Source organism: Frieseomelitta varia, unplaced genomic scaffold (genome assembly GCF_011392965.1).
Source record: "Frieseomelitta varia isolate USP_RPSP 00005682 unplaced genomic scaffold, Fvar_1.2 scaffold_13, whole genome shotgun sequence".
NCBI lineage: Eukaryota > Metazoa > Arthropoda > Insecta > Hymenoptera > Apidae > Frieseomelitta > Frieseomelitta varia.
The window spans coordinates 5,235-22,835 of NW_025108972.1; the positions used below are offsets into that span (position 1 = coordinate 5,235).

Here is a 17,601-nt window from a genome sequence, read left to right on the forward strand (position 1 = left end):
ATGACGTCACTGCATACATATACACATGGATACACACCGCCTCCGCTGACAATCACGTGAACAGAGTGTGAATACGAGCGGATGCTTCGCGGTCTGCGCTCCTATAATAATCACCCATGTGATTTTTCTGTCTCTTCCACCTAGCCGCGTGCTACTGTTGCGTCAGAGATCAATGAATCGTTGCATAAGGTCCGCGTTTATTGACTGCAGAGCCCCCGCTAATCTCTCGTAGACTGTAGACTAACGCATTTTTCCTTCGGTGGCGCTCGAACTTGTGATAATAGACGAGTAAAATAGTTGACTCGTTCAAACACTCGATAACTTCAAGTTTATGCGTAGAACCCATTAGTTTGGCGAATCGCGACAAAAGTGCGGACGATTAGCACCTGAGAAGCTTCTCCAAGCATAGTTCAAAGTGTCCCCTTTTTAAGAGAGACGCGCGAAATAAGTTTCAAAGTTTCGTGGAAAAATTAATAGACTAAGTCTTATCTTAATACTGGCTAATGTCATCTAAAATTTCAATATTTCAAACAAACACGTTTGACGCGGACTTTGTACCGGCTCGGAGGCTAAACTCTGATACAATTTTTGAGTTTTGCAGGCCACCGAGCGACCCGTGGCTTTCACTCACGAGGACACGTGCTAGGCCGTCTTGTTTTCATCATGATCACGTGCCGGTATTCTAACTCGAATCAGCCTTACCGATTTACCAGTTAAAAAGAACGAACGGTTGAACTTCGCTCGACTTGCTTCAGAAACAACTTACCTGAACTTCATCAGTTTAAATATCTCCTTACCCAAGGGAGACCCAAACAAATCTCATATCTCCCCCTTAATTAGTGGATTAAGTATTGTATCACGCAGACCAAAGATCCCAAACCTTGACACAACGACAGATCCCTCTGTCCTTCGAGATCGTTCGAAGGGCCAAGAGAATTTCGAAAAATCACGAAAAGAGCTCGTGATGTACGTTTACGTGACTAGTCTCGCGTTTCCGTTAGCTAGCCCTTTTTGTTCCTCCGCAGTTGTTTTATTTCCCAGCAATTGGTCGGGGAACCTTTAGACCCGAAGTGAGCGACCAATCAGCTGGTGAGACGACCAGACGTTACCTCGAAGGAAACGTGAGGTCGCCACTCGTGCTCGCTCCAATGTAGCCTTGCTGCTCCGACTGGCGAGCATAGTCGTTGTTTGTGTTTTATCGTGTCAGGAACGAGCCAGAGGAGTAGTGTCTCTGACCGGCTTCAGTCGATCTGTAACCCCTTTCGACGAAAGGGAACGACTCTTCGACTCTCGCGTTCAACAACCGGCGTTATCGATTTTCTCGAGGGTTGTAGAAGCCGCGGCACCGAAGAATGGACATATTCCGCGAATTCCCAATCGTTTTGAATCTGTACAAGAAATACAGTTAGACGAGTCGTGGGACGAGAGACCGGTGAGAAGAATCGAGAGAATCGAGCTGCTTGTACGGGCAGTGACGACGAGCATCTAATCTCAGTGTAGTTATCACCAGGACCCTATCAGGTGAGCTAATAAAAGTAGAACTTTCCAGTATAATTCCCCGTCGTTCGATGATTCAAGTACGGTCAATTGACCTCATGGTCGGCGACAATCACGCACCGCTTCCGCTCTTTGTAATTATGTTATCCGTACATTGTATTAAGTATCAGTCGAGTAGTCTTTTCTATCCCTCGTGTTTATCTCGTTTCTGTCGATATATATCTTCTCGTAAATCTATCCCGCGAGCAATCTTCTCGTTAAAAGGCGGAAGATTCCCTGAATTTGAATCACCGATTGGAGATCGAGTTCGGTGTGAAGATTGTCAACGTTCGTGTTCGATAAGGGAATTAGTTATAGATATGTAGATAGGGATCTGCGCATTAGTTTTGAGAAATTTGAGCACGATGTGACCGGCGTTCGCTGTCCCCTAGAGGGAGGCTCGCGTTTACTGACTCTCCACGCCTACACGGTCAATTTACGATGATGAGACGCGCGCGGGATTTAGATGGGAGGATATATGTATTACGATCAGTCAAATAGTCTGCGAGAGTTCCATAAAGCTTGTGTCGTTGCAAAGTTTTCAGTTGTTCAGCGAACACGCGTACACGCGCAACTCCTCGTGCTTTCTTTCTCACCGCATCTCCATCTTTGAAATTTCGGCTGGAAGATACGGTGACACGGTTCTAAGAATAAAACTAATACCAAAAGACAAATAAGTATTAGATTGTTATAATAAGTTTGTTCTTCTTCGAAAAAGAGCGTCAGGAGTTTCTTTAAAAGAGCGTCTAACATTGTACATTTATACAAGATCTATTTAGTAAATAATGTACGTACTGTTTTGTTCTATTATTCTTTGCAACAGTTGAGTAAATTTTACCACATCAGTTTTGTTCTTTTAACGAAAAAATTTCAATGTTTGCATTAGTTGAGCAATCGTAACCTCAGTTTTGGAGCTTTTATTTTTTTTTTTTTTTTTTCAAAAAATGTCAATATTCTTGTTGCGATATTTAAGTAGGTAATTTTAGCTCATCACTTTTGGAGTTTACTCTTTTTTCTAGAAAATTCTAATCCACGTGTTTTCAATACTAAAATTAAAATTAAGTAAATATGAATGAATATTTATACAATCTAATATAAAGCTTGTTGTTGCAAGGAATAGGAAAAATATAAAAAAAAATATAATATAAAAAAAGAACACAGGAGCTGAAGAGCAATTAAAAATTAATCTTGATTTTAATAGTTCTGGTTAAGCATTGATGCAAAATTATATCTTTTCGTATTGCGTTTTCTAATACAATTTGTGATTATGAATGGAAATTCCAAGGATTTGGTTAATATTTCTTTCATTATTATTTCATCATTTGGATTCTATAATTTTGCGAAATTAAAGAAATCGAATTACATAATTCCATTATATAAATGATAAACCATTGCTCGGTCGTCAATGAATCAACTTAGTGTTATCAACACATCAAAAATCTACATTTAAGTTGTATTCATTGAAAGAGAAAGAATTTCGTATTTACAAGTTTCCTAATCTAAACCGTAATACGAAGAACTTTGACTTTATAAAGACTGAACTTCCAAACCTATTTTTAATTTATTGAATAATTTTGAGTTGTTTTTTGCAAACTAGACAATCTAAACGAAAGAAATAATAAAATGAAAAATATCCATTGTATCTTTGGAATTTCCTTTCACAATTACTCCATTGAAAATTAAAATTAAAACATAAATTGATTTCAAAAAGGAAATTGCAAATTGATTATCACGTGTTAGTGTTAGCCCTTAATGGATTAAAATAAACGATCGGTCGAGAGGTTCGTGAAAGAAGCAGTTCACAGTTTTAATCTCGGGGTCGCAAGGGCTATCAGGTCATGATATTTTTTTTCTTGTTTCTACCACGCTTCGACAAAGTCGAAGGTCTGTTTCTTCAACACGAATCGAAAAGCTTTTTCGTGATTTTTTTAGTAGCCCGGTGCTGCTCGATTATATTATCGTTCATCACACGAGACTCCTCACTTAATATTTTCGGAAGAATTCGGTCTTCGTCGAACCGGCGAAAAATGATAAAATAATTGTCATTTTTTTCAGAGGAAAACAACTATTGTGCAAATAACAATCGAAACGTCAGATAGCTCAAGGAAAAATTCGGACGATTATTTACGATCATCGTTTCTACCATTGCGATAAGCAAAATGACCAAAGTGTCGGGAATGATGAAAAAGAAAGACGTTGGCAAACAGACTCTGGTACGACGTATGTCTAACATGTTGAGAGGTAAGGGAATATAATTTGACTAATAACTGATCATTATATGCAACTCATCCGAACACGACAACTACCAACGACTGAAGTACACTTGCGTTAGAGAAATTAAAATACAAACTTTACATTATAACAAAAAATACAATTACATATTGTACAATAGAAATTAATATAAAATATTGAAGTGTATAATAGAAATATTACGACGCAATGAAAAAGTTCAAAAAATATTAGTTATTATACAACGAGAGAACACGAGATTACACAACGGAGGGTTCGGAAGCATACAAATACACTTTTATTGAAATCTTCAATTTGTAGATTAGTCACTATTGACAACTACAGTTACACTATAATATGATCATTATTATAGGTTGTTCCATTGAAATTCGGACAGAAGAAAAGTATATTTTTAACGATCTCGCAAATTTATCAAATTTACTGTTCTATTTTCTAGTGCTAAAATAATAATGAATTAATAATTATATACTGTCTTATATCAATTGATAATTATATCTCGTTATATCTCTCGACAGATGGAAGTAACAGCGAGCCACCAATGCTGTTTCGTCACACCTCGATGCAGAAGATCCGCCATTGCTGCCAGAACCTCAATCTCTTCCCGTATCTGCTCTACTCTTTCAAAAATTCAAAGTCACACCCGATCGCTCGCAAGCTGCACTATTGCCTCGGCCAGTTCATCCAGCTGATCACCGCAAAAATCTACTTCGTGTACAGAAGCTTTCGACAGTCGTTACTGTGCGACATTCATGCGAAAGAGCTGCAAGCGGCAGAGCCACCGAAGATCACCGAATCTGTCAGTAAATTGACACCGAGATTCCGAACGATCAGGCAAAATCAGAAGCCTAAACAGAGAAGACGCCTGTTCCTGACACTGGCCGTATACTTCGCCCCGTTGTTGTTGCTTTTCCAACTGATCGGACTGTTCAGCGTGATGGTGTTTGGAAAATACACGCCCGGCTTCATCTTCCTCATGTCCGCCCTGTTTTTCCTCGGATACATCTCGCTCAAAATCCTCTTCCACGAGACTGCCAAGGAGAGGCGCAGATGCACGAAGATCGCAATTGACGAATGATCATCTTCCGCCAGTCGTTACCTATCTCAGCCACCACTCAAACGATCAGACTGTTCATCGGATAAATGAACTTGGCCTCCTTCACAGTTGTCCATTTGTCGCATTTGATTACTTAAACGACGCGATAGATCAGATAGAGCTTACATATTCCGTATATTCGCGCGATGCTAGCATTGTTCACGCTCATTCATAATCTCTTTCATTTCTACTATCTATGCCTCTGATAATGCATCCATGTATATATGTATGTTAATCGTTCTTTCTCACCATCAATGGTTTTGTTAGTTACTACGTTAGGATCGATAGAATCAATTGTATCATACGTTCTATGATACTTCTCTTCTTCTTTTTTTCTTTTGTACTTTATTATCATCGGACTGACAAATACACTATAATAATCGTACATAGCGCGTGAGCGTAGGCATTGCAACATTAGAGGATCGAAAAGTTCGTGACGATTTTACTCAAGAGGAAGTTTGTACGCATTTTTCTTTTTTCTGTTTTTTCCATTATCAAAATAAGCATAACTGTAGTTCTTCCTTTGATTTTCCGTTTTTTTTTTTTTTTTTTTACTTCTTACTATCTTCTCCAGTATGAACGTTTACCTAAGCATTTTAAACGCTGCTTATTAATTGAAGTGCAATTTACGAGTTACCTGGATAGTGTATCGCGATTCACTTTATCCTCTACAGCAGAAGACTGAGAATCGTTTTAACATTGTTGTATATAAATGAAAGCAAGAAAATAAGATATATATGTATAAATATATATTACGCGTGAAAAGGAGAGTAATATTAAAATATACATTGTACATGTATGTATGTGCGGGAAGATAAAATTATGTTATTCTATATCGTTAAGATAATTATCAACTCGTCGTTCGTCGAAACGATTTGGCCTGTCCATTGGAACGAGTTAGGCTAATCTGTGATTGAAGTGGAACCAAGTGTGTTTTTCACGGCTATTCGCTGTTCTACTTACTTAAGTACGATAAGAAAATGTGTAACTTTGATCTTTTCTCGTTTTTTTTCCTTTTTTTTTTTTTTAAATATACGTCACATCTTACATAACACGGTTGTACTTTCTCCTTTACTCATTAATACTGTACGCGGCGCGTTTAATATTCATTGTTATCAATGAAGCAAGAGTAAAACGAACAAACAGAGGTATATGAAGACACTAACCAGACTGCTATATCGATTTCCAGCATTGTTGCCATAAGCTACCGATTCCATGTTAGTAGCGTGTGCTATCACACAGGCAACATAACTCTGTTCGTGCACGCTGTGAAACAGATGTGCATACGGTCCTAAAAGAAAGAAACATTTGCCAATTAGTTTTATGATTGCTTGTTAATTCCTCACGTGTAATTTGTGAATCTATATACAGGCAATTCCGACAATGTACTCAACACTTTTACTTTACACTTCAACGCATTTAAAATGCATGCATAAGTATGTATAGCTTTACGTTTCGTATTTTTGTTATAACTTTTTAATAAAGAATTTACACGCTCTTTGCTAAATTTTAATATATATTTGCCAGATTACACTGGCAATGTTTGAATTGCATAAATACTTTGAATACTTGCCCAAAGCATAGACAGCAACATCACCTCCTCCATGATAAGCTTCGTCGGTTATGATAGTTGCTTGTTGACTGTAGATGAATGCTGTCGTATCTTCATCTGAAGGATCTATTCTCTTATTATTCTTGTAGGCCATGTTATTTGGCCCACCTGTGCTGTAAGTCAGCGTTGTATACGGGATTCCATCGTGCTTGGACTTCTGAGCTATGCCTACGAGACGAATTATTAACTAGCATTAAAGTTTCACTATTAACACACTGATGTCGATTTTAAAATATACTCAGCAATTTTAAAAAATACTAAACGAGATATTTCGGCAAGGCAATTTTAATAGGAAAATACGGTCTCGTTTTCTGACGTCAATCTGTTCATTCATATTTAATGTTTGATTGAATTTTCATTTTTAAATGTGATTAAATATAGAGATGTAATTAATTTTAACGAATAAAGATACTCGTAATATCTTTAAAACAATCAGTACAAAATTGCAATCGAAATTCACACGTTTTTTCTACAAATTTAGCAAACAGGATTAAGCAGAAAATGATTATAAAGAAATTTTACCTAGAATGTTTGAACCTCTATCGCTGTATCCATTAAAGCTCAAGGAATGAGTATGATCGCTAGTTACAATAATAAGAGTATCTTGCGTGTTAACCATCCTTAAGGTTGCGTTAATAGCGTCTGAGAATCTGACGGTTTCTAATAACGCTTGTGCAGCGTGGCCACGATGATGAGCATAATCGATGAGTCCTCCCTCAACCTAAAAATTATTTATTTGCAATATTTCTCAATTATTTTATATTATCAAACTCTACTTTTCAATATTGGAATTTAATGTAACGTAAATTTTATAATTTCATGAAGGTTTTTCTAATTATAATACGTATAAAAATACCACAAGAAGATAGCCCTCTTTCGACTTCTGCAAGATCTTCAATGCAGTTACAGTCATTTCTTCGAGACTCGGCTGTCCTTTGGGACCTTTCTCTCTGTTCCAATCCATACTAATATGACCATTCGCAAAGAGACCCAGCAAATAATCCACTTCATCCGTATTCACTCGAGACAATTCTTCATTATTTTGAACAACTTCGAAAGACAATTTCCTAAAAGTTTTGTCTTGCTTCCAATATTCGATCAAGTCCCTACCATCTTCTCTATGACCAGCCCAAGTGTCAATGGGATCGAATTCAGTACCCATAGCATTGGATTTTAACATTTGTCTACCTCCACCCATGATTACCTAAATTAAAAATATTTCTAATTAATTCATATCTCATCGTTTTATTTTTTCCTCTTGTTGCTGAATGTTTTATAGAATTGAATTGAAACAAACGACGAAGTGTATACTTAACAATCTTTCAAACTGATGTGAAACATTCATTCAATCAGGATATATTATAGTTTACCTTGATATTTTTTCCTGGCAGGTCCTCTACCAATTGTCTGGCGATGTCTTTGCACTTTTCTGCAGTCTTCGGCATCTTCGACTCGCATTCCCATTTTCTGTTCGGGCTGTGTGCATATAAGGGTGCTGGAGTCGCGTGAGTCACCCTGGTGGTCGTCACGAACCCTGTAAATGATGGTTTAATGTCTCTATTATAAGGTACTGTATGAGAATACATCATTTATAATACTTGTCATTTAATTCGAAATCTTCGTTGTTCCATTACATTCTTACTCGTCAATTTATTATTTTATTATATTATCTTCACGTTAGAAAAATAATTATTTTCTAAATTAGTTATTTAGGATTATTTCATTATTTTGATTTACAAAGAATCTTGAGATTATTAATGAATGACTTATTGATTTTTCTGTGATCTGAAAAATTATTTAATCTTTGCTATCTGAAATATATATTTTGTTGAGGAAAATTAGTACAAGATTCATTAGAAAATCCTTTATGAATGCTTCGTCATTAAGAAATTAATTTAAAAATATCTTACTCCAGTCTTTTGTAAATTCTAGAAGCACGATTTATACTCCAATGTTTATATGTGTTATATCTACCTGTATCTTTACCAAACGCCTGTGCCCACGAGATGATAGAGTCCACGTGGTAACTAGTATTTAAGCTCGCAGAGCAATTATCTATTGCTACATTCGCATCTACGCCAACCACGTTGTAATTCGTCTTCACTCCGCCGAATAATGCCGTTGCTGTTGAAGCTGAATCTGGTACTTGTTTGTCAGTATTGTACGTCTACTTTAACAATCTTAATATTAGTTTATTATTGTAGAAGAATTTTTTATTATATAAAATATATTTTATATTATGGGATTTTCTATATGTAAGATGTATTTTCTATATTTCTTATATTCTACTAAATATCCTATATCCTATAATCTCCTATGATTATATTTTTATACAAGAACTTTTTATATTAATATCTTCTATAATTATATGACTATACAGGAGAATATTCTATCTATAGAATATATTCTGTATTATGCAATATTCCATACATAAAATATATCAAGTCATAGAATCATTTTACGCGAGTTATACACGAGTAATTATACAAGACAGAAAATATTCTATATCAGTAGCCTCAATAATTACGTATTTACAGAAGATTTTTCTACGTATATCATGTATTCTATAATATACAAGCTTCCATATACAGAATATATTAATTCACAAAATCATAGGGGACATATAGACCTTAAGAATTCCTATGTGAGGGAAACTCTCCCAAGCCAGACGGCTGGTCTCACCAGCACGGAATATTCTACTGGCGGTAATGGTATCGGAGCTCATGCCGTCACCCACGAAAATGATCACATTCTTTGCTCTGTTCGTGATAAATCTGTACGACAGAGCATCCTCCAGTTCGTCGGTAGCTAATTTCCGCCAATGTTTAATATCTAATAACACCGCGTAACGAAATAAAAGTTAATTAATAATGAAAATAGCAAATCGAGTCTTTCAATTTCTCGACGATATATATATATATATATATATATATATATATATATATATATATATATATATTCAAATATGCGCGTTACATACGTAAACACGTGTGCGTTGTATACCGATAAGCTAATGGAACGGATATTCAATTTATGTATAATTTATAACGACTGTAAGTAGAAGTTTATATTCTGATTAAAGAATAGAAACGCACATGAGAATTATTTTAAACGCTCAATGAGATCAGCGAGTATATAGAGAATACTAAAGAGAAGTATATGTTATTGGTATTACGTTATCGTCGAAGGGAATTGAATGGTTTGCTGACGATAGCGGAGAATCATTGACGATTACAGAATATATACATGCACGAACCGATGAGATTTTGTATACCTTCTTTCAACGTGGCTCGAGCGATTCCAAGGAGAAACGACAAGGTGATACACAATGTGATAAGCCTCATGTTTAACGTAACTGTGCGATACATTTATATGATCGTTTCGTGTCCCGTCACGATGTTAATAGATGTTCGCGTTAAATGCGACTAAATGGAAGAGTAATACAAATAATTATCTCGTTAAATTCGAGCTGTAACGCTCCCTATAGTGAAACAGGCTGCATTAAGTCGACAATGCAGATTTCTGTTTTGATTTTTGGAGCAATTATGATCTAGAATATAGATCGTGGATCAAGAGTAATGGACGAGACAAGAATCAAACAAATTTGTAGGTTTCCAATTTTTTTCGTGAGCATTCTATAAGTCTGAATAAGAGAATAATGATGTAATGTTGTAGCAAAATAAACGTAAATATTTTATTACGAAGCTGTGAGCAAATATTGAATGGAGCGATAGTAATGAATTAATAATTCATGACATCGATGAATTCACAGGGAAATAAATTTGTTTTATCTATTAAATATTGTAACATCTACTTTAGATATTTTCAGACGTTTACATTAAATGTATTTTACTTTCAATTTTTAATTAAATCAATTAAACGTAACACATTTCAATTCTGGGTAGATATGAAATGCATGGATAACATAAAACAGAAGTAATTGTGTGAAATACTTCGAATCATTAAATAAAATTCTCAAAAAATATAAAATGAAATTGTGCATAATACAGCAAAGAAAATATTGTCGTGCACAATTTTTCATATTTTGTAATATAAAATCAATTGTTAAGCACATATTTTATCTTATAACTTTGTAACATATTATAGCATAATAAATAATTTCATTTAATAAATTGTTTCTTATTTTTATCAATAAAATTATATTCCTACGATTTCTTTGGAAAAATGATTTTTTTTTTAAGACTGGTATAACTAAAAAACCGAGAAGGATTGGCTAACATTCACTGTAACATTTTATTTGATTTTTGTTCATATTCATCGTCTGTTCGTACAGATCGTAACACATCGCGTAATACAATCCTTATAGAGCTATTTTTCTCCTCTTCTCGCGTGTCTCACATCTTCAACGAAACTATGAAAAACGTAGAATCGATAAAATCTACCATTTCAAACGTCCGCTCACTCTTTCATTCCTCTTACCTATCACCAACGTTTGTTTCTACTTAAAAAAGAAAACACACAGTAAAAAAGAAATCAGATTGCTCTACAAATCTAACATAATTATCGAACATTCTCTATCCGTCTTCACGCGTTCAAAACGATTAACACTATCCATTAAAGGATCCACGAAGAAGCGAAGTCCTATTACATCATAAAGTTTAATCAACCTTATTATAATTAATTATACAAGTTTGTAAATTTTGATTTTTCAATGTAGAATCAGCTTCTCGACACGATGAACGCTTCTGAAAGAAATGAAGAACTATCTACTGAAATGAATAAATCACAATTTACTCTTAACCCTCTATAGGCAATCTGGATCGTTAAAGATGCATAATTTCATTCACGAATTTTTCGACGGGAATTTTTATTCTTCGTTTTAAAAATCTTTTAAATATTTGATTAATTTTTCAACTAAAACTCTATTAATTACTCAGGAATGATGTCTAAATTTTATAATTATTAGACTATGGATTTTTATGCATTTATGAATAATTTTAGGATACAAAAATCAATAGGATGTATATGATACTCGTAATACTTAATACATTTCGTCTAAGTGCCTTCTTTACATTATTTTCGCAAAAATACGAATGTGCATAAAAATCCGCAGCCCGATGGTTGTATATAAATGAAATAAATTTGGTCATTTATTGCCATCACTGAAACCTATAAAAATTATTATTAAACCTATCTATTAGTTATTAATATAATAGAAATCCACGAAAATGATGAAAAAACCTACATCATCAACATTAAACGTTGTCCCTTATGAACGATTCAGCTTTCTGTGGACTATAGATGATAATAAATGTTATACTTGCCCACAGAGGGTTAATTAACCCTAGAACCCCTAAGCATCGAGATTTTTTTACGGAAATTCTTCTTATGCACAGTAATGATTATCAAACTTAGACATTTATACAACAACAAATAAAATTTTGAGAATTTTTCTCAAAAGAGGAATAATTGTCAAACTTGTGGAGTTCCAGGATCAATACTAATCTATCTTTGGCCAAGAACAGGTACCTTAAAACGAAAGAAACTCATTGCTACGTAATTGCAGTGCGAACTGACGTTCGAGGTACATATTATCGTTTGATGCCCTTATTCGATCGTACGAATGCTAATTCATCTTCATAGAGGCAATTGTTACGCGAATATTACGCTGGAACATGACACGATTCATTCGTGTCTATAGCCTGTGGCCAACTATTTGGACTGTTCGAGGTCGCTGCGTCGTTTTTAGCACTTTGCTTTCGTCCATCAGGAACATACAAATATTTCACTGATTTTTCTCATCGATTATTGAGCGTCGATTGATCATAAGCTTCGAAGATAAAACTGCAGGGGCAGAGAGACAAGACAAGCTATAGTAGATCAAAAAAGTATCGGCATACCCACTATTTTTGAAATATCTTTACATACCAAAGTAATAAATTGTGCTTCATACGTTGTCCTCCTCTCTGAATCACTTGTGTCAAAATTTCACTCGTAAATTTTTATACTTATAGATTCTAAGTTGAAAACTGACTGTATAATATCAAAAATTTTTTACATTTTCTTGGAAGCTTGAAATAGTAAAAAAAAAAAAAAAAAAAATTAGGCGTAAACGTGAACAACTCAACGCTTGCGAAAGATTAAAAGCAAATGTGACTTTTAATATTGAGGCATTGCGTGATTTTCTTAGTTTATGGTTCGTTATTGATCAAAGATTCTCAAAATCCATTTCGATATTTAATTTGTTTCATATAAATGTTTTTCTATTGAAATTAAACACATCAAGGAATGATGCACGGTTTATAGTAAAAATACTACATGTACGAAGATATTTCATAGTAGGCGTGTCTGTAAATATTTTTCTGATCCACTGTAATTGAAATTGTAGTTTAAACGCGATACAGATATTCTCTTTTGCAGTTTGCTGATGGTGTTCGAATAGTTGGCCACGACTGTCGAGGAGAAAATAAAAACACACATTGCTATCGTAGAACTCTCGCTGTGACAATTGGCCTAATATAAACTCTCTACAAATCTCTCTTACACGATAAAGTACAATAAAGTTGTCCTCTGTACGTATTGAACGCAATACATGCATATCGCGCTGTATCGCTTACCAGACGCCGCACGATTCATCTCTGTCACACAATATCGCTTCTCTTTCTCTACCTTCCTCTGCTTTTTTTTTTTTATACTTTTCTCTTTTTTAAGTTGAATATTATTGCCAACAATTTTTGTGCTTCTAGTTAGTTTAATATATCTTTTCTTTCTCTTTTTAAATAACTCTTTCGTTCTTTCTTTCGTGATAAATCCTCGTAGATTAACCCTTTTACAGTGCAATACAAAAGAAACTATTAACTCTCGAGTCAGAAGCGTCTGTAGTAGTATTCAATTTTCTTTTGTACTTCACATTCTTCTAATTTAAATAATTTTCCTTCTGGGAGTAAACGTATAACGCGTTGTTACATATTTATATCTCATAAAAATAATAATTTGTATCCGATTCTAAATTTTTCGTCATTTTACTATACTTTGATAAACCAAAAAATTTGGATGATAATTGCTCTTTAAATCGTCTGAATTCTGAATTCATCGTCATATTGTTACACTGTCAAAGGGTCAACATTCCTCATATGATACATCATCAATTCTATCACTGATTGAGGCTTCCTGTTATATCACATCTCTTCAATCATATTTCTCGATCATTTTACACTCAGACAAGCAAATCGAGTACTATGTAAAATTCGTCGTCACGAAACTAAGAACCAGAATCTTGTACAAACACGTCCGACACCAGAAGTCCAAACAAAATAGTCAGACTGCGAGATATTTTACTATTTTTTACACTCAGACCGTAGGAATAATAAAGTACAACGAATTTGGACTCCAGTGATCAATACTAAACGCCTAGTCTATTCTTTTCCTCGTTTCTCGTCTCTGTTTTCGAGTTTCAGGCCACATATAATGGAGACTCGTCCGCTGAATCTCAACAAAAATATCCTACCTGCAGCGTCCGCATTTCAAACGATACATGTACATACGTACACGATAAAATTGACTTTACGATGGCAGAAAACACTCACATACTCTGTCATTCTTTCTTTCTCTCTCTCATACACACACACACACATATATATACGCACGCACTCTCTTTCTCTCCTTCTCTCTCTCTTTTTTTCTCCTTATCTTCTGCAGTCCCTTCTAATCAACTACTCTCGCTCTCGACATTTTTTTCTTTCTTTTGTTTTGTTTGTTCATTCTCTTCTTTTCGCTATTGGATTCGAGAAAGTCTCGCGAACGCAATGAAAGAGGAGGTGTGAACGCGTGAAGATTCTCGCTTGATCAGACTGCGGATTTTTATGAAAATTTATGAAAATCTTCGACGGTGTAATTGATCTTTTAACAGGGGGATGATTTTTGTTCGCGCAGAGGTAAGTTTGTTTTACGATGACGAATTTTCTCATACTCTGTTAATCCATTGAGGACCAGTTCGAAAATTATTTAATATTAAAAGTATTAGTACCAGATCTTTCAATACTGGAATTTTTAAAACTGTTTGAAATTAAAGCATGCATTCGAACTCTGTTATTTAATGTGAAAGGAAATTCTAAGAATTTTATAACTTTATGAAATTCCAAGAAACTCTGGTAAATCGTTGCTTTGTCCTCAATGGATTCAGAGATTAAAGAAATGAAATTTAAGTGGAGATTTGGATTGTTTATTGTTTAACAAGTATCACGTTACTTACTGTAATTATCGTACGAGTTCCTCAGAAGCGAAACAGCGAAATTTCCAAATTAAATTTAAAACACAATATTCGCTAACATCGTTGCCATCCTGTACCTTTTAATTTACAGAGCTGAGTAATGTGTCTAATTTAAAATATTTAAAAATGTAAAAATTTCACCTCTTAACGCACAAATTTGTCCACTTACTACAATAAATATATCACATTTTTCACAACAGTTAAATAAATAACAACAATTGCTACATGATACATTTCTTTTACAAACGTATGCCTAAAATCGTAGCTTTTGTACCTATAGAAATCAATGACTAAAACAATCGATATATCACAGTCGTGTGCGTTAAGCGGTTAAAATACCTATTTCATACATTTCTGCACTTTAAAATTTCGCAAAAGACGCATAAAAATCCGCAGTGCACTCTTGACGTTCCTCCATCGAACTTTAACCCTTCAGCCACAATTTTCATATTTTTCAAAGTCTTATGTAACTTTATCGGAAGAATATTAACAGGAATGATAAAACCGAAGAAAAGAAAGAATCGAACTACATGGAGAAGAGAGAACTGTCACCAGTACCTGTCGAAATTAATAGATCAAGTAGAACGTGATTTCGGTGTCGTGGCTGAAGGGTTAAAAGAAGCACACGTGCTCCTTAACAGAGTTCAAGTGGCACTCGAGTGGCAACACAGAGGATTTTGTCAGGCCACACGTTCTCCAAAAAATGCTCGAGACACGGTTATCGTATGAAGCCGATGTAACAGGTAATAATTGACAGTCTACGTTACACGCTAATTGGCAGCGTCTTCGAAAGTTGTTGAAACTTCGCATGATCGTTCGAACAGCCTGAATTATTCGAACTTTCACTCGATTCTCAACCAGACTAAGTCTAACGACGATCTGAAGTTCGAGCAAAGACGCCAAGTAAAATTGCATTAATCACTACTGATATGTGCGCGATGTTTTTCTCGGATACAATAAAGATCGTCTGTCGAGTTTCTTCGTCGCATTCCATCGAACGCGGCGTCGCGATTGAAATCAAACGAGAGTCTTAAGCTGTGTTCCTATCATGAAGCAACAACGAGAAACTGATTTTTTTTTGGAAACATTAGTCGTTGCACAATGTTCTTGTTTCGTTCTACGCTATGTTTCTAAAAATACTGCTTCTTGCCTGTTTCTGTAAAGAAAAAGAAGAAAAGAAACAAACGATTTGAAACGAATGAAGCTATGAATTTTAAAAGACGAGTTTAATTTCTGATATTTCATTAATATTATTGGTTATCGTTTGCTATAACAATCTTCAATTTAAAAAGACTAATTTTGTAATTAGATCACGAGATTACGAATTATTTATGAAATTAGAGAGAAATTCAAAGATGCAAAAATGTATACAATATAACTAGTACGGAAAAATATATAAAATATTCAAAATATTTTTTATAATGTCTAATATACCAAACAGAATAATTTTCTATCTGTTTTCTTTATTTCTTTTTGTCTTCGTAAAAGTATAAAATTACACAAATATCTGTAATCTAATTATAATATGTATTTAGCAGATGAAGAAATATTTCTGAACTTTCATAATATTTCAAATAACATAAAAATCTTAACGAGAGATCAGACAATAATATTCAAAGATATATAACAATATAATAATGTTCGTAGAAGAACTCATCTCCTCTGGAAGCTACGAACAACTACTATTATAGATAGAATCGATAACAACCCAATCTAGAAATTGATGCAACTTTAACCTTCAATTAAAAAGAGAGAGATGATTAAAAAATTGACTTTCTCGAAACATTGATAGACTCGAACTATTCTAGAAATAGCTCGAGAATAGTTTTAAATGCAATTCGTCGACTGCTTAACAGCAACAGCAAGCAACGAATGTCTCGCCGTTACTTCAATGAAGACGCAGCTTCACCCTCGTCTACACGCGAGTTTTGTTCGAACCGAGGAAAACTGGAGACTTTCTCGAGAGACCGTTTTTTCTTTCTTCTTTCTTTGCTCTGCGAAGAAAACCTTGTCTACGTAAAACGAAGGAAAAACTGAGAGAAGAAAAAGAGAATGAAAACGACTTGCTTGATCAGAACGAGACGATTTTCTATTTTCTTCGAACGTGATCGTTCTTTTTCTTCTAATAAAAAAAGAAAAGGGTAACGGTCGATTAAACTGGTTCAAATTCCACGAAATGATCAGCCCTGGAATAACGCGCCCTTCTGAATAACAGTCACCTTTCCCTCGCTAGTTCGATCGTTAAGAAATAAAAATTACCGGCAGTGCAGAAATTAGGTCAAGTTGGAGGAGGACGAACAACGTTTGAACGCACGTTTCATGCGGGACAGAGTGACACCAGAAGAACGAAGTAGGGTGTAATTTAGAAAACGAATTCAAAATAAATGAAGGGAGCTTTCATATTTCCGTGAGATTGTCATCTACCAATAATTGGACGCTTGCAACTCTAATTTCTCGTTTTGTCTCTTAACACTAGAACTACCGATCATTAGCAAAATATAAAATCTGCATCTGCAGGGGAAATCATCAGAGAAGCATAAGAAATAGGGGAAAGTTAATGATACAGGAAATGATAGAAGATTTTATTTATATTTATATTTCATTCACTAGCTTCTAATTATACAGGGTGAGACACATAAGTTGTTTAGTCCAAATAACTCCGAAAATACGTGATCAACACAAAAAGATGTTTTATAGACGAAAATATGAAGAAAATTATATAAACGTCGAAGGGCTATTAATAGCGTTGTAGTATGATCATGAACATTGTTTCAGAAATATTCTGCTAATAATTAGGTTCAGAATAAATCAAGCTTATAGAAAATTCACTGCTGTTTTAAATTTTGATACAAAAAAATTACGTTGATAATATGCAAAAAA

At 34.5% G+C, this 17,601-nt stretch overlaps 2 protein-coding genes across 3 annotated transcripts; one reads left to right on the forward strand and one right to left on the reverse strand.

Annotated features, from left to right (window-relative positions):
* The first annotated feature begins 1,158 nt into the window (after nucleotides 1–1,158).
* On the forward strand, nucleotides 1,159–5,929 carry LOC122528752. Its single transcript, XM_043654206.1, has 3 exons — nucleotides 1,159–1,521; nucleotides 3,592–3,777; nucleotides 4,302–5,929. Exons 2-3 carry the CDS (start codon nucleotides 3,696–3,698, stop codon nucleotides 4,859–4,861), a joined length of 642 nt encoding a protein of 213 aa, XP_043510141.1. The 5' UTR covers nucleotides 1,159–1,521; nucleotides 3,592–3,695; the 3' UTR covers nucleotides 4,862–5,929.
* Nucleotides 5,216–9,935, reverse strand: LOC122528715 (alkaline phosphatase-like). 2 transcript variants are annotated; one of them, XM_043654137.1, is made up of 9 exons: nucleotides 9,766–9,935; nucleotides 9,121–9,323; nucleotides 8,466–8,658; nucleotides 7,862–8,025; nucleotides 7,348–7,695; nucleotides 7,014–7,212; nucleotides 6,453–6,659; nucleotides 6,046–6,170; nucleotides 5,216–5,466 (listed from the first exon to the last, which is right to left on the reverse strand). In XM_043654137.1, exons 1-9 carry the CDS (start codon nucleotides 9,857–9,859, stop codon nucleotides 5,431–5,433), a joined length of 1,569 nt encoding a protein of 522 aa, XP_043510072.1. In that variant the 5' UTR covers nucleotides 9,860–9,935; the 3' UTR covers nucleotides 5,216–5,430. The 2 variants fall into 2 exon arrangements, with proteins under 2 accessions (XP_043510072.1, XP_043510065.1); XM_043654130.1 differs by lacking the exon at nucleotides 5,216–5,466 and having other exon boundaries at nucleotides 5,881–6,170.
* Nucleotides 9,936–17,601: the final 7,666 nt, after the last annotated feature.